General features: G+C 51.8%; 1 protein-coding gene across 3 annotated transcripts in view; it reads right to left on the bottom strand.

Moving 5' to 3' along the window:
* TOM1 (target of myb1 membrane trafficking protein) overlaps nt 1–16,630 on the bottom strand; it is a gene marked incomplete at its 5' end in the record, with an annotated part of 46,721 nt that extends 30,091 nt beyond the window's left edge. For all 3 annotated transcript variants that reach the window (XM_079715275.1, XM_079715274.1, XM_079715276.1), the window contains one exon: nt 16,579–16,630. In XM_079715275.1, the coding sequence (XP_079571401.1) occupies nt 16,579–16,630 (52 nt within the window). The remainder of the gene's footprint in view (nt 1–16,578) is intronic.
* Nucleotides 16,631–20,126: the final 3,496 nt, after the last annotated feature.

Raw genomic sequence — 20,126 nt, 5'->3', positions numbered from 1 at the left:
CGAGAGGGGGGAAGGGTAAGCTGGGATGAAGTGAGAGAGTGGCATGGACATATATACACTACCAAATGTAAAACAAATGGCTTGTGGGAAGCAGCCGCAGAGCACAGGGAGATCAGCTCGGTGCTTTGCAGACCACCTAGAGGGATGGGATAGGGAGGGCGGGAGGGAGACGCAAGAGGGAGGGGATATGGGGATATACATATGCATATAGCTGATTCACTTTGTTATACAGCAGAAACTAACACAACACTGTAAAGCAAGTATACTCCAATAAAGATTTAAAACAAAAAAAAAGAAAAAGACCAAGTTCCAGCAGAGTGTGCAGAGACAACTCCATGCTCTGCTTGTCTCAGGCAAGATCCTGCCCCGCACGTTACTCCTGCGGGTCTGTCAGGCCCACGCACGAGTTTTTAACCATCGGCTGGATCAGCGTTTAGGGCAGTAGCCAAGTTCCCCCATCACGGCTGTGTCTTTGGCTTCAGAGCCTGGCTCCAGGCTCAGAGCCCTCACACCCGCGGCCTCAGTGCACCCGCGGGCATAGCTCTGTGGGCTGTCTCCCAGAAGCCCCGATGGGCCGGGCACACGGAGCTCTATACCACGCGATGGTGCAAGGGAGGCTCTCTCACCACCCTGCTCTCGGGTGAGACCCCTCACGCGTCTGCCGCACAGCTACTGACGTGGCAGGCCTGCTCTAGGCACTGGGGATGCAGTGTGGACAGTTGGACACGGTCCCTGCCCCGTGGTGCCCAGAGAAGCCGCACTCCGAGGCAGGCCCGTCAGGATAGGGGGCAGACTCCGTGTGACTGGGCAGGGCCCTCTTCCAGCTGGGCAGGCAGCCCCATCCTGTGGGCAGAGCCTGGGCTGGGCTGGCACAGTCAGCTCCCTAGAACGGTGGCTTCCATGATCTTGGTTTTGAAATTGGCCTGACTTCAGTTCCACCCTGGGTCCCCCTTGGGTCCTGAGGGCTGGATGGATGCCAGGGTGGCCCAGGACACATGCCAGGCAGCTGAGGCATCCAGGTATGGACCCAGCAGCAGGGTGGGTTGCTTTGCTCCTGGGTTAGGGCAGGGGATGAGAAAGGGTGCCCTTTAAATGGGTGAAAGATGGACTGGCTCATCCCACAACTATGTCCTGGGTGTGGCTTCTTTGGGCCACATTCCCACCCCTGGGACTCACACACATACTGAACCACATAAGAACCAAAGAGAGCTGGACAAGTGCCTCCAGAGCGGGGGGCTGGGCCCTACTTTGGAGGGTCTGGGGGATGGTGGCTGATCAACCACGCAGAACTGCTCCTCCTTCGGAAGCCACGTCTCAGTGACCTCCTGGCCCGGGGGATTCGCCAACCTGACTCCCGACCGCCTCTAACGGGCCCCTGAGTCCTGCCAGTTCCAGCCCCTGAGGCTCTCTCCATCCCAGCCTTCCCTTCCCGCCCCACCCTCGTCAGCCACAGCTTTGGCTCCTCCTGCCTCCCTGCCCCAATGCGTCTTGCATGCTGACCCAGAGTGAACCTTCTGGAGCTTGAAAGTGACTGTGTCCCTCCCATGCCCCTTCAAAGGCTCCCTTGCCCCCAGCTGGGCCCTTCCACAACGGGAATATTTTAACTTCCCAAGTTAGATGCTAGGTAACACCAAGCATTTGTTAGCTGTTAGCTGTTTATGTAAAGAAGGTGATTCAACCCTCACACCTACAGGGTGTACACTATTGCCCTTGTCTAACTAATGAGGAACCTGAGGCCTGGAGAGGTCACACATGGTGGAAAGGGAGGATGGCTGTTGATGCCACTGCCCCCGCCTCCCATCAGGAGTCAGGGAGCTCTGCTTTTCCAGAAGGCTCCGCCTGGACCATTCAGGCCATCTGCCCCCTCTCAGTGGTTCCTCCATTGGATCCCCTATGACCTCTCCCAGTGACCGCTGAAAACGATGGGCACCTCCCTTCTCCTGCAGGAGAGAGGGCGGGGTTTCAGAAGGGATTATGATCATTTTGGAACGGCAAGTGGGCTGCTCAGGGGGCAGCTGGGACATTTATGAGTAAGAGGCAAGCCATCCCAAGGAACCAAGGTGGATGCATCAAGACCCCTGGAGCACGAGTCTGATGCTAACCTGAGCACAGGTGCCAAGTTCTTTAGTCCTGAGTGCCAGTCGTGGGCAGAGCCATTAAGCGGATGGAGTTTTTTGGAGGGAGTGGGGGGAAAGGGGGAGCTTCAGTCAGTCTAAATAGGTGGGGGGGCGGGTGGAGAGGAAGAGGAGGAAGAGGCAAAAGAGAGACGAGCCATCTGAGCAATTCCAGAAGAGAGGTGTACCCAGACCCCTCCACTCAGATCTGGGGAGAAGTCTAAGACTTCCTTAATAAACATGTCCAAGGGGCAGGCATGCTCCATTAAGGGCAGAAATTTAAACCCACAGGAATCTGGGGATATGTGTTTTATTTTTGGTTTTAACCGCAAAAGTAACTCAGCTGGCTATTTTAAGAAGGGGGGATAAAAACACTGACAATGGTTACCAGTTCTAAAAGACAGCCCGCTGACTTGCCCAGCTCTGGGCTGTTGGCAGTAACCTACGGAGGCCCTGCCCGTGTCCCCAGCTCCTGAGGAAGCTGGGCCTTGCAAACCACCTGCTGTTGTCGGGGGCTGGCGGGCGGTGGATGGGGTCCGCCGGGCGTCTTTGTGTCTGCTCTGTCCTCTCCACGTGGGGCTGGTGCCCGCACAGCCGGGCTGGGCGGTGGCACAGCTTTGGAGTGGGATGAGCCTGGCCCCACCTCTGAACTCGGAGACCACGGGCAAGGTTCCGAGCCTCGGAGTCTCGGTTTCCTCATCTGTGAAACCGGGAGAAGACTGACTGCCTCCCTCACAGGTGTTGGGACTCTTCAGCCAGACAATGTACATATGGTGTCAGCTAAAGGGCAGCGACGGCTCACTGCTAAGTCCCGTGACTGTGACTTGGACCGAGAGCAGCAAAGAGTGGCCACCAGACACTCTCCAGCTCCGGGGCCCTGGTGTCAGCCTGCGCATCCTCGGGGGCACCCTGGGTATCTGGCGAGCCTGCCCTCTCGGCCATGGGGGAAGCCCTGCTTTGCAGGAAGCCATTTCTGCAGCGATCAGGGGACCCGTCGTCAGCACTGTGGATACGAGTCACACTGACCACCTCCTGCCAGGTCAGCCCGAGGGCAACAGCCTAGAGCCTTCTCCCCACCACCCTGCGTGTTCACTCACTGGGGTTCTAGCTGAGGGTTCCAGCTGCTCAATGCCTCCATCATCACAGCCACGGCCCTGGCTCAGGCACTGTCTCCCACCCAGACCTGGACCGTCACCTCCACGCTCTCCTCTTCCAACATAAATCCAACCAGTGCTTTTCTCTGTCTAAATGTCACCCATGACCCCCCACTGCCTGAGGGTCAAAAGCCGGACCTTTTCAGGGGCTGAGAGGGACAGCTGGGGCTGAGCTCAGCCCCGATCCACTGGGTTGTTCTCCCTCCCTTTGTGGGCCTTGTTCTTTCAGGCGTTGGGGCTTCTGCCTGGGATGCCTGGCTCCCCTTCAGGCCGGCACTGGTTCACAGGTGATGACGAGACCACCCCCGCCCTGGCCCACCACACTGACCCGCTGGGCTGTCACCACACACCAAACACGGGGCTCTGCACTTCACAGCAGCTCCGCCGGCCGTCACCGCAGCCACTAAGGCAGAGGATGGGTACACTGAGGGGCACAGAGAGGCCAGTGGCTTGCCCATGTTCACACAGCTTGTATGTTGCAGAGCAGAGGTTTGAACCCAAAGAGGTCTGGTTCCCAAATCTGTACCCTTAACCACTAGGTTATGTGCCTCTCGAACATACTGAGCATGTGTCACGCAGGCCCCGGGAGCCATCAGAGAGCAAAACCAACCAGGTCCCGCCCTTGGGAAGCCTACAGTCTGGTGGGCGGCCACAAGTGACATTACAGACGGCAAAAATGCCCGACGGAAAAGAGCAGGCGCTGAGACAGTAGAGGGGCTGAGATTCAGACGTGCCAATGGGGACAGCTTTTAAGGCCCTACCCCAGCGTCAGCCCCACAGTGTTACCTCCAACAGGGCAAACCGTGCCAGGCCTCATCCTGCACTGCGGCAGTAACACCGTGGACAACAGCGACCAAATGACCGGCCTTCGCTGCATGTCAGCCTGTGCAGGACGCGGCGCGGGCCTCTTGTCACTGCCCTACAGCCCCCACCACGTGTGGGCACAGCTGATGCCCACACCTGGCAGTGGAGTACGGGGATGCAGAGCCGGGCCCGGGGGCCTCTGGACCCGTGTGCTCTCCCGCTGCTCTGCCCCCGCCTGCCTCAGCTGGACCCTGAGCTCCGGGGACATCTCTGTGTCACCGGGGCCTACCCTCTGGTGAGAAGGAGGGCAGAGGGTCGGCCAACGTCTGCCAAGGAGTGGCCGAGCCTTCAGACCCCCTCGCCGCCCCAGTTCAGTGCTGAGCACCCGTCCCCACCCCGTCCCGGGGAACATTCCTCATGTTTCACTGACCCTAAGCTCCCTTGTCTACTCTTCTTTTTTTTTGGCCACACCACATGGCTTGCATGATCTTAGTTGCCTGACCAGGGATCGAACCGGGGCCCTGGCAGTGAAAGTGTGGAGTCCTAACCACTGGACCGCCAGGGAATTCCCTCCTTGTCCACTCTTGAGCCTCTCTGATATTGGGATGTTTCTTACAAACGATGACCTGTCAGAGCTCAGTTGGTAGATTTTTCTTTCTAGATTCAATCAAATATGGTTTGTAAATAGTAAGGAACTGTCTTAAAGGTCAAGGCCGATAGCAGCCCTAGTCCCACCCTGACTATGACCAGGTCTAGGGCAGGGCTCACCCACCAGGGGGATAGGGATAGAATGGGAGTTAGCTGACCGTGATCAAGCAAGCAGTGACACGGTGCGTCAGCTCTACCCAGAGCTCCCATGGGGGCCCTCTTTCAAGATCCTTCTCCCATGACTGGCACCCTTGCCAAGGTGCCCACAGCCGTATTGTTTTTAGTCCACATTCATGGAATGTCATCTTTCCAGTGTAACGGCCACCTACTAACGTCACTCAAAGGAACCATGGTGAACCTCTGAGGAGATTTCCTTCTAGTTTTTACTGTTTTCAGGCTTTAAAAAACACATCTGTATCATTTTTTTTTAAAGTGTGTAATGGTATTGTGATCATGGCTTGTTTGTTGGTTTCTAAATGGGAATCCTATTCCATACCCTTAAGAGACACGCTGAAATATTTATGAATGAAATGATATGCTGTTTGGAATCTGCTGTAAGTCGTACCCACCCCTTTGTTCGCCTCCGCTCACCCCGCCCACCAGCTGCCTCCATCCCTTGCCCAGTGCCCCTTTATCCCATCTGCCCCCCAGCTGCCTTCTAGATGCCCTCTTCCCGCCCATCTATTCTCCATCCTACGACACGCTCTGAGCAGCTACTGTTTGTCCAGCCCTGTGCCAGGTGCTAGAGAGGCAAAGAGGGAGAAGAGAATCCCTGCCCTTAGGGAGGCCCTACAGCGGTCAGGGAGAACAGCTGGACAGGCGTGTTCAGTGCAAAATGACAGGTGATGTGACTGAGGTCAGTCTGGGGTGCTGGGGGAGCCAGGAGCAGGGGGTCAGCACCTCAGGGGAACCGGGAAGGCTCCGGTGAGGAGGTGCCGACTGAGCTGAGCACAGAGCACAAGCTGCCAGGCTGGGGAAGGTGAGGAGGGACGTTCCTGGTAGAGGAAGAGCACGTGCTGAATGAATGAATCCGTGATGAAACCTCAGGGACGGCGGGAAGAAGAGCAGAGACGAGGGGCTTGAGGGTCAGTCTGAAGGACCTGAGGGAGGGAGAAAAGGCCGTGCTGAGACCGGGAAAGATCCAGGAGCCCAAGGGAGGCTGAGGGTCAGGAGGGAGCAAGGCAGCTGGAGGAGAAAGGCAATGATGCCAATGGCTTGGCAGACCAGTCCTCAAAGCCAGACAGAGGGAATCGGGCACAGGCACCCCCTAGCCTGCCCCCCAGCCACTCCTTCCTCTTCCCCACCCAAAGCAGCAACCCCTCTCCCCTTTGCCAGAGCCCGGTCCAGGAGTGGGTGAGCTACCCAGTCCGGATCCCTGGGGAGTACAGGGTGTCGGCGGGGCCTTGTCGGGGAGGGGAGAGCCTTGTCCACCCCCCACCCCTCGGGTCTCCTCCTGTCCTCTCTTCTGGGAGCCAGCATGGGAGCACGGCGCCTGGAGCTTGGGCCGAGGAGGTGACACGCTCCGGACACAAAGCCAACGTATTCAGGACAGAGAAAGAAAGAGCCTGGGTGTTGCAATACATCGCGGATCTGTCAGACCAATCCTGGAACTGCCGACCTTCCAACTTCTGGCCAGGTAAGCCCAGTGCGTGGGGCCGGCTCGGCTGTGTCTCTCTGTCACAGCCGAGGTACCCCGAAGCCTGGTGGCAGGCTGCGGCGTGCAGACCGGCCTTCTCCCCGCTTCCTCCTCCCATCGTCTGGGCCTTCTGCCCGCTGCTCCCTGAGGGGCCTGCCCTGACCCCCAGAGGGCCTTCCCCTCCACGCTGGGCCAACGGCATTCTGCGCACACCACAACTACAAGCTCTGCTTAGTGTTACAGTAACCCTATAGCATTTACTTCTTTGTTTCTACGTCTCTCTCATTAGGCTGTGAGCTCAAGGATGGAGTTTACAGCTTGTGAGTCATTGAATTCTCTACACCACACAGGATGACCGGGCCTGTGAAAAACCTGCAGGATGTGTTTGATGAATGACTGAATGAAGGATGAGGCCATATTCACCACGACCATAAGCCCTTAGAGCACCTTAATTTAAATGAAGTACTCCCACTTTGGCCCTCATTGATCCCTTAGTAGCGGTTGTGCAGAAATCCTAATCTTTCTTCAGCTCAGCAGTCCTGTGAATATTTTTAAAAAGCACCATGTCCCTCCTTCATCTGACCTCCACGTTACCACCCTCAGTTCCTGTGACCACTCCATTGTGGAAGTGACTTCTAGAGCCTTCACCATTCCCACTGATCCCCCTGGGACACTGCCCAGCTGTGCTGTCCTCCTGGAAACAGTGTGGGAACCCATTCACCTACCCACGTGGGATATGGTATTTGTGTTAATTCACCCTGTGACTACACTGGATGTTTATCAACTCTACTGCATGGAACTGACTCCTGCAGAGCTTGTTGCTGTGAAAGACACTCTCCACTGGCCCACATTCTTTAGCTTTTCTAGTCTCCCTTGCAGCCAGAAGAGGCCCTGTGTTCTGGCCACGGAGATGTGAGTGGAATTTTCTTCCCAGTGGCTCCTGGGGAAGGTTTTCCTCTCCTGATAACAGAGGCAGCACCAGAGGGTGCCTTCACCTGTGCTCTCTGTTACATGGGGGCTAGCAGGAGGAGGAAACCAATATGCTGAAGGTTGGGGTGGTGGGTGGAGAAATACAGAAAGAACCATTAGGAACAAACTCATCCTAGATGGACCCTGAACCCAGACGTTTTCACTCTAAAGGAGACCCGCCAGGTCCCTTTCAATTCTAAGGGGAAGCAATGAGGTGGGGAAGTTAGGAGAGTGGGATCTGGACACAGACAAATCCCAGTACAAGTCCTGACTGGAGCACTCACTAGCTGTGTGTCCCTGAGTGAATTCCTTAACCTCTCTGTGCCCTCGTTCCTCCCCTGCAAAATAGGGATAACGAAAGCACTCACCTTCCAGCGTTATGTGAGGAGGAAATGAGAGAATGCACTTCACGTGCTTTGCATCCCACCTAGCACAACAGCCAACACCTAAACAAACATTACCAACTACAAAAATATCAGCCTAAAAGTCACTGTTTGAAAATTTCAAGCAGGCCCATAAAATAGATGTTTAAATCACATACATGCAGAAGCCCTTCATTTTTCCCCAGCCAGCAAACTGTGCCGAAGCCTATTTTCCAAACGAATAGCTCTTTCCAGACCTAGCATGGAAAGTTCCATCAGCCTCCTAAGTTGCTGAGCCATCCTTCCTCAAAGCCCTGGCTGCCCCTCCCCTGCCATTTTGTAACCACAGGCCACAAAAGGAACTCTAAATACTTTACAGAGGCATAACTTTGGCAACCCACAATTTTAAAGCTGATATAACTAACTATAGTACCTAACTGAAGAAAATTTCAGTTAGATGAAGGACGGCTTTTAAAAAACTATCTAGGTAAGAAGGAGCAAGGCCATGAAAGTAGAGAGGCTTGAAGGGGCTGGTCAAGGTGTCTATGACATTCCTTTTTTGTTCCCCCAACTCACGAATGTAAAAGATGTTACTGACAAATGTGTGTATGTAGGTATGTATGTACCCATCAAGAGATTTAAGGAATTGCTTGTGCTATTGTGGAGGCTTGGCAAGTTCAAAATCTGCCGGGTAGACCAGCAGGCTGAAGACCCAGAGGACAGATTCAGCTTAAGTCCAAAGGTCGTCTGCTGGCAGAATTCCCCCTTCTTGGGAGGCCAGTCTTTCTTCTATTCAACGGACTGGATGAGGCACACACACACTACGGAGAGTAATCTGCTTTTCTCAAAGTCTGACTTAAATGTTAATTTCATCTAAAAAATACCTTCATATAAACATCTAGATTAACGTTTGGCTAAGTATCTGGGTACCATGGCCTGGCCAAGTTGATACATGAAGTTAACCACCCCAAGGGTTTATCCTGCATCAATACATCAAGTTCCACTGGAACAGGGGACACCTCTGTCCGTCCTTCAATTCTCCTGGTCTCAGCCTGTGTGGGCTCGCTGGCTCCCTCCTTCCTTTCTCTACCTCCCCCGCAGGAGCAAAGCCCAGTTCCTCCCCATGGGTCTTGCACAGGTGCTTGGCTCTCTGTGGCATTTTTGGTGCTTTATCAATTGTCAAGTTTCCCACCTCCTCCGTGGGGGAACAAGCTCCCCCGGAGGTTTTCTCACTTGCCTGTGGGATATTGGCTGGGAAGGGGAGGAGCTGGCACTTGAACCCAGATCTTCTGATGCAGGGTCTAAGCTCTGACCCTATTCAGACTGCTTACGTCCCAGTGGTCAAAATGTGCCACCTGGGAATATGCTAGGTGGGCTCATGGGCAAACGTAAAGACATTTTTAGAGTTACCTATTTACTTGAATGTCGAGTAGAAGGGAAAAAACACAAACTGGCTTATCAAAGTCATGATTTCAGGATATAATTACACAGGATAAGGTCAAATTTAAAAAGGTGGGTGAACAAAAGGAAAACACTCTGAAAATGAAACTAAAGGTGGTAGACGAAGGGCAGGAGTCTGGAGAGTGCCAGCCTAGACCAAGGCCTCCTTGGTGAGAAGGTAAAGAGTTAACTTGTCCTGAATCCTCCTGCTTCTCATGGGGTGATGGTCCCAGGCTAATTAGAAGACACTGAGGGTTTTTGTTTTTTTCTAAAACCAGAAGGACGGAACTCCAGGACTTTACTCTTATTTCTTTGAGCTCAGGGAGGGGACAAAACCTATTCACCAGTTCCATCTGTAGGGTCAGGCAAAGGCTTTAATTCCCAAGTGAGAACCGGCTCCACCCCACAGCCTGAAACCTGACCTGTCTGTGGCTGTGGCTGCCACCCAGCTTGCGACTGCTCATTCCCAGCGACACCAAGACCAGACAGGCTGTGCTGGAGCCAGGGCCCTGGGTGGGCACCTGGGCTCTGCCTCGAACTTAGACTACATCCCAGCAATGATGATAATACCGGGTAAAAAATCACAACAGCTAATAATTACGGACAATTACTGTCTGGCGGGCACCGGGCCAAATGCTTCACAACGTGACAATACCACGATCTCCCAACACAGCAATGCAGCAATCCCAACTGATACGTGCTATTATTATCCTTATTTTTTAGTCAGGAAATTGGAGAACAGAGAGGTTAAGTAACTTGCTCCAGGTAACAAAGCAGGTGAAGGATAAACCAGGACTCAGACCACCTGGCCTGACTCAGGAGCACATCCTGGATGCCTTACTATGTACCATGCCGCTGACACAAAGCCCTTTCTAGACATTAGTCCCTGTTGTCCTTAAGACAGAAATTTTGGGTTCTAACCTGGCTCCAGCACTTATGGATCAAGGAGCTGGAGCTTCAAGATGCAAGGGCTCCCCACGGCACAGAGTGGGAAGCGGTAGAGATTCTGACTCAGGGGGTCCAGGGCTGGAGCATCCTCAAACATCTCTGACGGGGGTGCTCTGGGACCCCAGTTTGAAGAACAAAGAACTTAACCATTCTGCCTCTGGCTAAGAGGTCAGCAAACTATAAACCCACGTGCCAAATGCAGTCTGCTTTTGCATGGCCCACAAGCTAAGGATGGTCTTTACATTTTTAAATGGTTGAAAAAAATCCAAAGAAGAATAAAATTTCATGACACGTGAAAATTACATGAAACTCACATTTCAGTGTCCATAAATAAAGTTTGATTGGAACACAGTCATGCCCTTTCATTGACTTATTGTCTGTCTGCTGTCGTGCTCTGATGGCAGAGTTGAGCAGTTTGCAGCAGAGGCCATATGGACCATAACATCCAAAATATTTACTACCTGGCCCTTTACAGAAAAAGTCTGCAAATCCTGGCCTAGTCTACCCTGCCAGCCATGCAGCATCCTCCTTACAGCCTCCCTCCCCTCCAACCTCTGCCTTCATACCTCCAGGGTTGGGGAGCTCACTCCCAAACAAGGCAGCCAGGCCCACTGTGAAAGGTGCTGGCACTGAGCTCCTCTGGTAACCGGACACTCTGCCCTCTAAGCCTGTGCAGTCGGTTCTATCGCCCCTCCGCAATGCCCATCCGTGTGCTTCTTTCCTCTAGCATCAATCCTTCCCTGTCCTCATCGTCCCCTCAGCTGTTCAATTCTCTGGGAAACAGAGGGAGAACGGTGGCACCTCTGTGTTACAGGTAAGGGAGGCGGTGGAGAAGGAGTGTGACATAGTCAGCAGTGGAACTGCAGCTGGACCCAGGTCTCCTGCCGCCCAGCCTGGTGTCCCCTTGACAACCTTGCTTGAGTGTCCAGTTTGGTTTCCACTCATCACTCCCAAAATGGCAGCCCCGAGGGCCCGAGGTGTTCTCTTCCTGCTAATGCCTATGGTCTCTTACCTATGATGCCTTCTGGTGGCCCCCCTGGCTTGGCCTTCGTGGAACTAAGGGTGGCTCTCCCCGACCTTTCACCTCTCCCATCCATCCCAGGACTCAGTCTTAGGCTCTGGGCTCTCTGCCTGGTCCACCTTGCTCTCCCCACCCGCTACCAGGGGCTGGTCCCCAGGCACTGCCCGTGTTTATCATCTCTGCTGCTTGCAGCTCGCTCTCCTGAGTCACCTGCATCTCTAGTTCAAAGTGCCAGGGCTGAGCTGACAGCCTGAAGTGGAATATGGGGTTATTGGGTTGCCTTCTGACGTCTCTCTATAAGACACAGCCAGTAAGGGCTGTCCTCAGAGAATACCTGGGGAGGGTTTTTAAATCCTTGGAAGAAGAGGGCTGTGTCAACACCAGCTAGTACTCAGCTATCTGTGATCCTTTCAGCCCCAGGCTGCTGCCCACGGGGAAACGGGAAGCTCTCCTGATAGATAAGGGTGTGTGGACAAAAAACGTCACCGCCATTTCAGTAAACAAAGGCAGCTGTGGCCACCAAGCCGCTGGCCACTGCACACCCTCCCCTCACCAAAGGTGCACCTGAGTGGAATTCAGGATGGAGAAAAACAGGATATTGGCACTAGATACTGAAGATGCATGTCAAAGGACTGATTTCAATAAGCCCAGACTCTTCCATCTTCCCACACAGAGGAAAGCCCTAAAATCATTAACTTGAGATGTCTGTTTTTTGTGATTAAAATAATCTTTTGATGTTTGACTACTTTTTTTTTTTTCCCCAGCAAAATCTCCTGTATATCTTGGCTCCTCCGTCACCTCTTTGGAACAGCCCCTCAGAACTACCTGAGAGGCTGCCTCGCAGGCTGTGATCCTCAGTAAGGTCTCCAGATAAAACATAATTCTCAACTTTTAGGTTGTGCGTATTTTTCTTTAGTGGACAGGTGAGTGACCTGGAAACGTGCACAGGTCCAGGTGTGCGTTGCAATCAGAAAAGCTAGTCTGTGGGTCAAACAATAACTGGATGTTGGAGGGCTGGGATGCTGCATATTCCAAACAGGTGTTCATCAGCCAGAGGCAGTGTGGTGAGGGTACGAGAGAGGACCTGGGCTTTGCAGCCAGAGACTCTACTGAGCTGTGAAACCTTGGGAAGTGACACCTGCCTTCAGACTTACCTTTAGTGACATGGGAAAAAATAGCAAAACCCTGCAGGGTTGAAACTGAGTCCCCCTAAAACCGACTTCCTCTGCCGAGTTCCTGATTAAGCTCTCCATCCAAAACTACTCCCTTTCTCGTCCCACACCTGTTCCTCTCAAGATGGATGAATATCAAAGAAAAGGGGGCTTTGAAACTGAGCGGGACCCTGTGGGGTCCTTCTGGGCACAAAAGCTTTTCCGTGTCCCCTATTTCTTGTTTGTGGGAAAAAGGCTTCAGCCTCCTAAATCTCCCCGAGTGCCGAAGTGCAGATTCAAACAGTTGCTAATTAGGGAAGGGAGGGAAGGCAGAAACAAAGGAAAGGCAGTCAAGAAACAATGGTGCAGCGATAAAGCAGAGTCCCAGCTCCTCCTCGAGGGATTTACTTAACAATCTGATACAAATCTCTGAGTTCTTCCTTAACAATCTGATACAAATCTCTGAGTTCTTCCGCTGGACCTGGGGGTCCCACCCAGGGGGAGGATGGTGATTTCGGGTCTGCACAAGCAGGTAGACCCCAGACTGGAGGGAACCAGAAGGCTGATGCCTGAGATTCCTGGAGCACCATCATGTCACCTCCCCACCAACCAATCAGAGGAAAGTTACAAACCCTGCACTCCCCCCCACCCTGCAACCAGTTTTGCCTTTAAAAACTCCTCCCTGAAAACCATCAGGGAGTTTGGGTCTTTTGAGCACGAGCAGCCCATTCTCCTTGCTTGGCCCTTGCAATAAACCTTTCACTGCTCCAAACTGTTTGGTTTGTTTAGCCTCACTGTGCATTGGGCACACGAACTTGGGTTCGACAACAGGGTCGTGATACCAGCGTGGCACCTGGCATTTGCTCACGAACGGTTACTTTCCTTTTCTCCTTTCTTTCCTCCTACTATGTGCCGGGCACCATGCTAAGAGCCAAGGGTCTGGATCAGTAAGGTACAGCACCTGCCCTCAGGAAGTCCAGGCTAGCCGGGGAGACACATGCACAACTACTAACAGAATGGGACAGCGCTTTATTAGTGTGACGACGGTGAAAATAATAAAACTGATGATGATGTTTCCCCAGCACTGACAATGTGCCAGGCCCTCTCCACGGAGCAGCTCACTCCACTCTCACAACCGTCCTGAGAGGTGGATGCTGGTACAACCCCCATCCCCCCAGGAGGGAGCAGAGACTCAGAGCCCAAAGGCAGCCAGTGAGGGAGCCTGCAGAGCTAGGGCGATGGGAGGGCACAAAAGCAACGGCTGGATCTGAAGGCGTCAGAGAAAGCCTCAGGGAGGAGGTGACGATGCCCGGGGCTTTGAAGGATGCACCGGGAGCAGGCAGAGGGAGCAGCAAGCACAAAGGGGTGTGGGTGGGTGGCTGGGGACTTTGTGAGTTGAGAGACACTCACCCCTGATTAACACCGTCAGGACCCACTGTGCTCAGGGCTGCCAACTGGACAGGGCTCTACTCTCAACAGAGAGATGGAGTTGGCAGGCTTGAGAAGAGATTATGTCACCCCTGCAGTTTACAGAAATGCAAGCAGCTAATTCTAAGTCATTGGTAATAGTAATCACAGCCGGGCTTCCCTGGTGGCGCAGTGGTTGAGAGTCCACCTGCTGATGCAGGAGACGCGGGTTCGTGCCCTGGTCCAGGAAGATCCCACATGCTGCGGAGCGGCTGGGCCCGTGAGCCATGGCCGCTGAGCCTGCGTGTCCAGAGCCTGTGCTCCGCAACGGGAGAGGCCACAACAGTGAGAGGCCCGCGTACCACAAAAAAAAAAAAAAAAAAAAAAATAGTAATCACAGCTGATCAGGGCTGTTGCCATCTCTTTATCAAAAAAAGAAAAGAAAAAGGAAAAGAAAAGAAAAAAGGAATAGAGGGTATTAACTCAAATGGCAGACATTCTTCATTTAATCCTACTTTTAGAGCTTCTTCAGCTTTGGTTCAGATATCAGGGGCTCAGGGCAGTTCATCTCAGCTTTCCTATCGCTTCACTGGGGTCCTTGGGTGAGTCCTAGTCTCCACCTCCCCTCTCTGGGCCTCAGTCTCCTGTATAAAATTAAGGGGATGGGCTAGAACAGAGGGTTTTAATGTGTGGTTTCCAATCCAGTGGCCACCTCAGACCTATAGGGTCACAACCTCTGGGGATGGGGCCCAGCCTTCGATGCTTTAACAAGTCTTCCAAGGGATTCTGATGAGAGCCCTGGGTCACAAGAGCCCCAGGGTAAGGATCATTCCTGCAGTAAAACTTGCTCTGTGCTCTAAGGTATTAAGGGTTAGTAACTCTTTGGACTGAGTTATCTCTTGCCCAAGATAGGCAACCTTTCAGGGTAAGAAAAGAAACTGTTTTCTTTGACCATCTAAAGCTCAGAGTCCAGATAGCTTTTCTAGAGAGGCTCAGGCACACGTGGCTGACTGTGAAGGCCAGAATTTTTTTGGGCGGGGAGGGGTAGGAAGTCTCAAGCTTGGCACGTGATGAAAGCAGCGGTATCTGCAGCTAGAGAAATAAAGATGAGAGACAAGCCGCCTTCTCTTTTCAGCTCCAAAACAATGACTCACCTGTGCGTGCGTGCGTGCGTGCGTGCGTGCGTGCGTGTGCGTGTGCGTGTGCGTGTGTGTGTGTGTGTGTGTGTAGTAGGTGGGGCAGGGCGGTGGTCCTGAGAGGTGCAGCTTCCCCTCTCTTGTCCAGGAGCTTCCTGGTGTGTAAATTCTCTACTGACAGCCTCCTCTTGAAGACATTTCATTACAAAACCTCAGAAGAGCCACAAATGGCCATGGGGGCGATTTCAACAGAGCTGGGTCAACAGACTTAAGCGAGGTTTGGCTTCCAAGACAGTAAGAATGGAAAGAATATCTTGTCTAAAAGATCCAATTTTCCCAGTTTGAACTTAAGGCTAAAAACCATCAAAAAGTTGGAGAGAGTTTCACAGTACTGCCCTGGGCTTCTTCATGTAAGAAGGCACACCCAGACTGCCCTGGAGAGGTGTTAGCGGTTTGGGCCATGGTCTGTGGGTCCTCTCTGCATTGGTGGGCAGAAATGAGTGCCTATGAGACCAACTGTCCAGCCATTTTCAGGAATTCCGGACCCTCACTTGGCGGTGTCTCAGTAACAATAATAAATATTACCACTTTCTTTCTTTTTTCTTTCTTTTTTTTTTTTTTTTGCGGTACGCGGGCCTCTCACTGTTGTGGCCTCTCCCGTTGCGGAGCACAGGCTCCGGACGCGCAGTCTCAGCGGCCATGGCTCACGGGCCCAGACGCTCCGCGGCATGTGGGATCTTCCCGGACCGGGGCACGAACCAGTGTCCCCTGCATCGGCAGGCGGACTCTCAATCACTGCGCCACCAGGGAAGCCCACCACTTTCTCTTATATAGCATCGGCCACGTGCCAGGCGCTAAGTCCTTTACATTTATTAACGAGTTTAACCTACACAACAACCCCACGGAGGTAGGGATCATTATTATCCCCTAATCACAGGTGAGGAATCCTCCCTACAGAGGCAACGTCACAGAACTAATAAGTCTCCCGTCAATAGGGGGCGAGAGATTCAGGAGACCTGGGCTCTGAGTGAGCCAGTGTCTCGGCCACAGGGCTTGGCCGTCCCCTCTACTGAGAAATGAGGGAGACCGAATCAGGTGGTTTCTAAGATCACTTCCAGCTCGGAGTCTGCGACTCCATGCGGTCCATTTGATGCCGGTTGGTGAGCGCGGCCAAGGCCGGCACGTCCTGAGGCTTTGGCCTGGCTTCCTCATGGAGCGGGTTCCTCAGCGTCTAGCCCCGGCCTGGGGGAGGCAGGGCTCCCTGTCCCCCTCCCCGCAAGACGCCCACCCAGCCGCCAAGCCTGGTCCTGGAGAATGGACTTCCAGCCCTTCTCAGGTATCCGTGTTCGCAGCGCCGAGTGAGCCAGGAATGAGACGGCAAGGGCCCAGGCGGCGCGACCTGCGCTGGGGAGGCGACGAGAGAAACATTCGAGGGGCCCATGGACTGCAAAACCACGCAGTCCCTTTAATCCCCCAAACTTTCTCCCTGGATTAGCGACCCTAGCAGCCGCACATTGGCTGAGTCGCGGCCGCCAGGACCCGCCTTCTCTCTTTATCTATTGGTTGCTGTAGGCATCCATCACAAGCCGAGGCTTCTTAGTGGACCGCGGCTTTTGTCAATCAAAGCAGGCGGGAGGCTGGGCGGGGCCAGGTCAGGGAGAGACACTCCAGCCTCGTTCCTCTCCCTGCCTCCCTCAGGTGTGTAATTGGGGACCTGGAGGCACGCCTGGGGGCCGGTGCCGGGCGCGGAACCCTGCGCTGGGGCTGGGCCGGGCCCCGGGGACTTACCGATGCGCTGTCCCACCGGAGAGCTGAACGGGTTCCCCAGGAGAAAGTCCATCGCCACTGCTGCCGCTGCCGCTGCCACTGCCACCAAGCCGGGGAATCAGCTGACAGCAACCACCAGCGCCGGACCCGTCACGTGACGCGCCGGACGGTCCTCGAGGAGGCGCGGCTGGGGCGGGGCGGAGGCAGTCTGGAGCCGGCCGCAGGCCCCGCCCCTGACGTGGAGGGTCGGCGCCTCGAGGCGGAGGGCGATGACCTCACTGCGGTTTACTCGGCGTCGGTGGACGTCACGCACGACGTCGGGCGGCTGCGGGCCTGGGGCGCTTGGGTCTAAGCCACGCCTTTCACGTCTTTTTAAGGATTTAGGGGCGTTGTGTTTGATCTCTACACACCCAGAAAACCCAGTCTCAGACCAGGGAAATGACTTGGGTAAGGTTACCCAGCAAGCTGAGACTCCAGCTCTCGCTCTTAGTTTTAGCCTCTAGGACCTCACTATGACTACACACCCACTGCTGGGTTTGACAGCCTCTCTGGCTTGTTGTCTCCCTGCCCAGAGAAGACTCTTCCTATTTGAAATCGAGGTCTCCCGGCTGCAAAATGTATCCTCTTTGCAGCCCGGATTCCCTTACCTCAAAATAGGATGGAAGGGCCAAGGGTTTTGCGACACCTTGACACTGAGACCCAACTCAGTGAATTGCAGCTAGGGACGGCCTAGAGCCCAGGGTGGCAGAAAGCACACAGATGTCACGAGTGGGTCCTGGGACCCATCTCAGACATTCATTTACTGTGTGATTCAAACAGCGGGTTTCCATTTTCTCTGGATTCTGGAATTAGGTCAAGGACCTTTCTTTTTTTAGGTCACTGGCTCCTTTGAGAAAGTGTAGAAAGGCAGCGGAGCCTTTCTGAAGAAAAAAGGCAGAGATACAATTTGACCTCAGGGAGTTTCTGGGGTCCCTGAGGTGCAGCAGTGGACCCGAAGCTAAGAATTAAGAATCTCAAAGGCTCTTCCCAGCTTTGTAATTCTAATATCTTCTTCAACCTTCTCGTGTGCTGTTTCAGCTATGTCATCTACTCATTAGATACCAATATTAGATCTATTGGTTTTTTTTTTTTTTTTTGCTTCTAATGACATGCACTCCAAAAGATACAATAACCACTGCTTTGGTAGTTTGGGTTACTGCAGGATGCTTCAATATTTTGGGGGCATATCTGTGAATTTTAAATTTGAAAGGCTAGTAAACTGCAGAAATTTAGGACGATAGAAAACCTGAATTAGAACTTAATCACTTCCGTTAATCTGAGCAGTCATAGGGGCTGACATCTTTACCATACAACATAAAAGCTTTATGGAAGTCATGTACTTCTGTGCTTTGAAGTGTTTTTTTTTTTTTTTTTTTTTTTTTTTTTTTTTTTTTGCGGTACGCGGGCCTCTCACTGTTGTGGCCTCTCCCGTTGCGGAGCACAGGCTCCGGACGCACAGGCTCAGCGGCCATGGCTCACGGGCCCAGCCGCTCCGCGGCATATGGGATCCTCCCGGATCGGGGCACGAACCCGTATCCCCTGCATCGGCAGGCGGACTCTCAACCACTGCGCCACCAGGGAGGCCCTGAAGTGTTTTAATAATGCCCATACCCCCAGTAGTCTAGGTGCTCTTTGAGGGCTGGGATGCTATGTCCATTTCTCTCACTGTTGTCCAGCACAATGACTAACACATGAAAATCTAAATCAATCTACCTTTCTGTAACGGTATTTGGACTATAAGGGGGGATGTACACTTAAGATGATCTTCATGTCAGGTACCTTCCATGTTTTTCTTCATTTAAACATATTGCTTGGTTGTATGGAATATATTTAGCATTATTTTCCATTGGATTCTTCCATTAACAGCCTTTAACATCCCCATGTTGGGTGGTGATTTAACCAGAAGTTCTTGCCTTCTTGCACCACTCTGGTTTAAAGTGATTATGGCAGATCTTGGCTTTCTGCCAAGAATAAAACAGCCATAAGTTTTATCCTTCATGGTAAGAAACCATATACCCCCAAACAGGGACTGAAATCATAGCTGTATGCAAACAGAAAGCTATTTAGCTATTATATTAGAAATGGAAGTGTGTGGATTTTGTCAATACGATAGGAATGTAAATTGCAAACATTAAGTGTAGTACAGAACTAATTAAAACTATGTGTTCAAAGTGTTTCCTAACAGGAACAAACTCATTTAGTAAAAAGTCTGTTTTAATTTAATTTTTCCTTTTAAGTGTTTTAGCAATATCAGTATCAAAATGCCAGACACAAGAGGGAGGAGATATGGGGATATATGTATATGTATAGCTGATTCCTTTTGTTATAAAGCAGAAACTAACACACCATTGTAAAGCAATTATACTCCGATAAAGATGTTAAAAATAAAAAAAATAAAAAAAATCAAATGCCTTCCTAAGGATAAAAATGTTTAAGTCCTTTAAAATTGACATATTGCATAAATGTAACATAATTATATCCTTTAAGTAATTTTAGACAAAAAAATCAAGATACTTTGCCTCCAAAGCTTAAAGACAACAGAATGACAAGAAAAGTGAGGTCTGTATAGTAAAATCCAGCTAGGACAAAAGGACATTTGAACAATGAAAAGGTCTGACAGTTTTCCTACAATCACATTTGCTCAGGACTGCAGATAATGGAGAAGGATTCTGATGAATTACATACACAATTTCACTTTGAAAGTGGCCTGGGGTTGAAGAGAGCCTCAGCTTTGGGGTCAGCTGTACCAGTGTGTTTATTCTGGCTTTGCCATTTACGCAGCTGTATAAACTCAGGAAGAGTACTTTTCTGCATCTGTCTCCTCATTTGTAAAGGGGGATAATATTCATAAGGCCTTGGGGAGGATTAAGTGCGATAAAATTGCCAATCACTCTAGTCATTCAGTAATTTAGCGGTCTCTTTTTTGCTGCCTCTCCATAAGAAGTGAGCCTTTCAACCAATCATAGTATTTTGCTATTTATGACTGTTAACAACCTTGTGTTTGAATTGAAATTTTTACTTTGAAAGGTCTAATCTCATATATTGAATGTTCACAATACTACTAAACTTCATGTCAGGCTGGCTGGCTTCAAGGCTTGGAGACAGGGAAGTGACATTAACACTATTTTACAGATTAGACTGCAGATGCCTATAAAGATTAAGTGACCTATCCAGTCCAACATCACTCAGTAAGGACAGTACTGAAACACATGGTTTAGCACAAGATTTGGATGTGATTCTTATACAAGACTGATATGTATTTCTTGAGTTAGGCCAACAATGTAATGTACAGACAATTTCATTTGCCAATGAATAGAGCTACGCTTATCAGAGCCACTGGCTTTGCAGTTTGCAAGAGAGAAGATGAGAGTCTGCACGTAAAAGTTCCTAGAAACAGAGCAAGATGTTTGTTAGGAAGATGGCTGTGATCAGAAACTTGAACTCTATTCCAAATGGATTTTTTTTTAAAGAAAATTATGGTAGGATATAGTGTGAAAGACAGGTTTAAAATTCCATAGCAACTTTCGTTA

Source organism: Hyperoodon ampullatus (genome assembly GCF_949752795.1).
Source record: "Hyperoodon ampullatus genome assembly, chromosome: 11".
In the NCBI taxonomy this organism is placed as follows: Eukaryota; Metazoa; Chordata; class Mammalia; order Artiodactyla; family Ziphiidae; genus Hyperoodon; species Hyperoodon ampullatus.
Note: the sequence above shows the minus strand (reverse complement) of the source record. Positions and strands in the feature narration are given on the sequence as shown.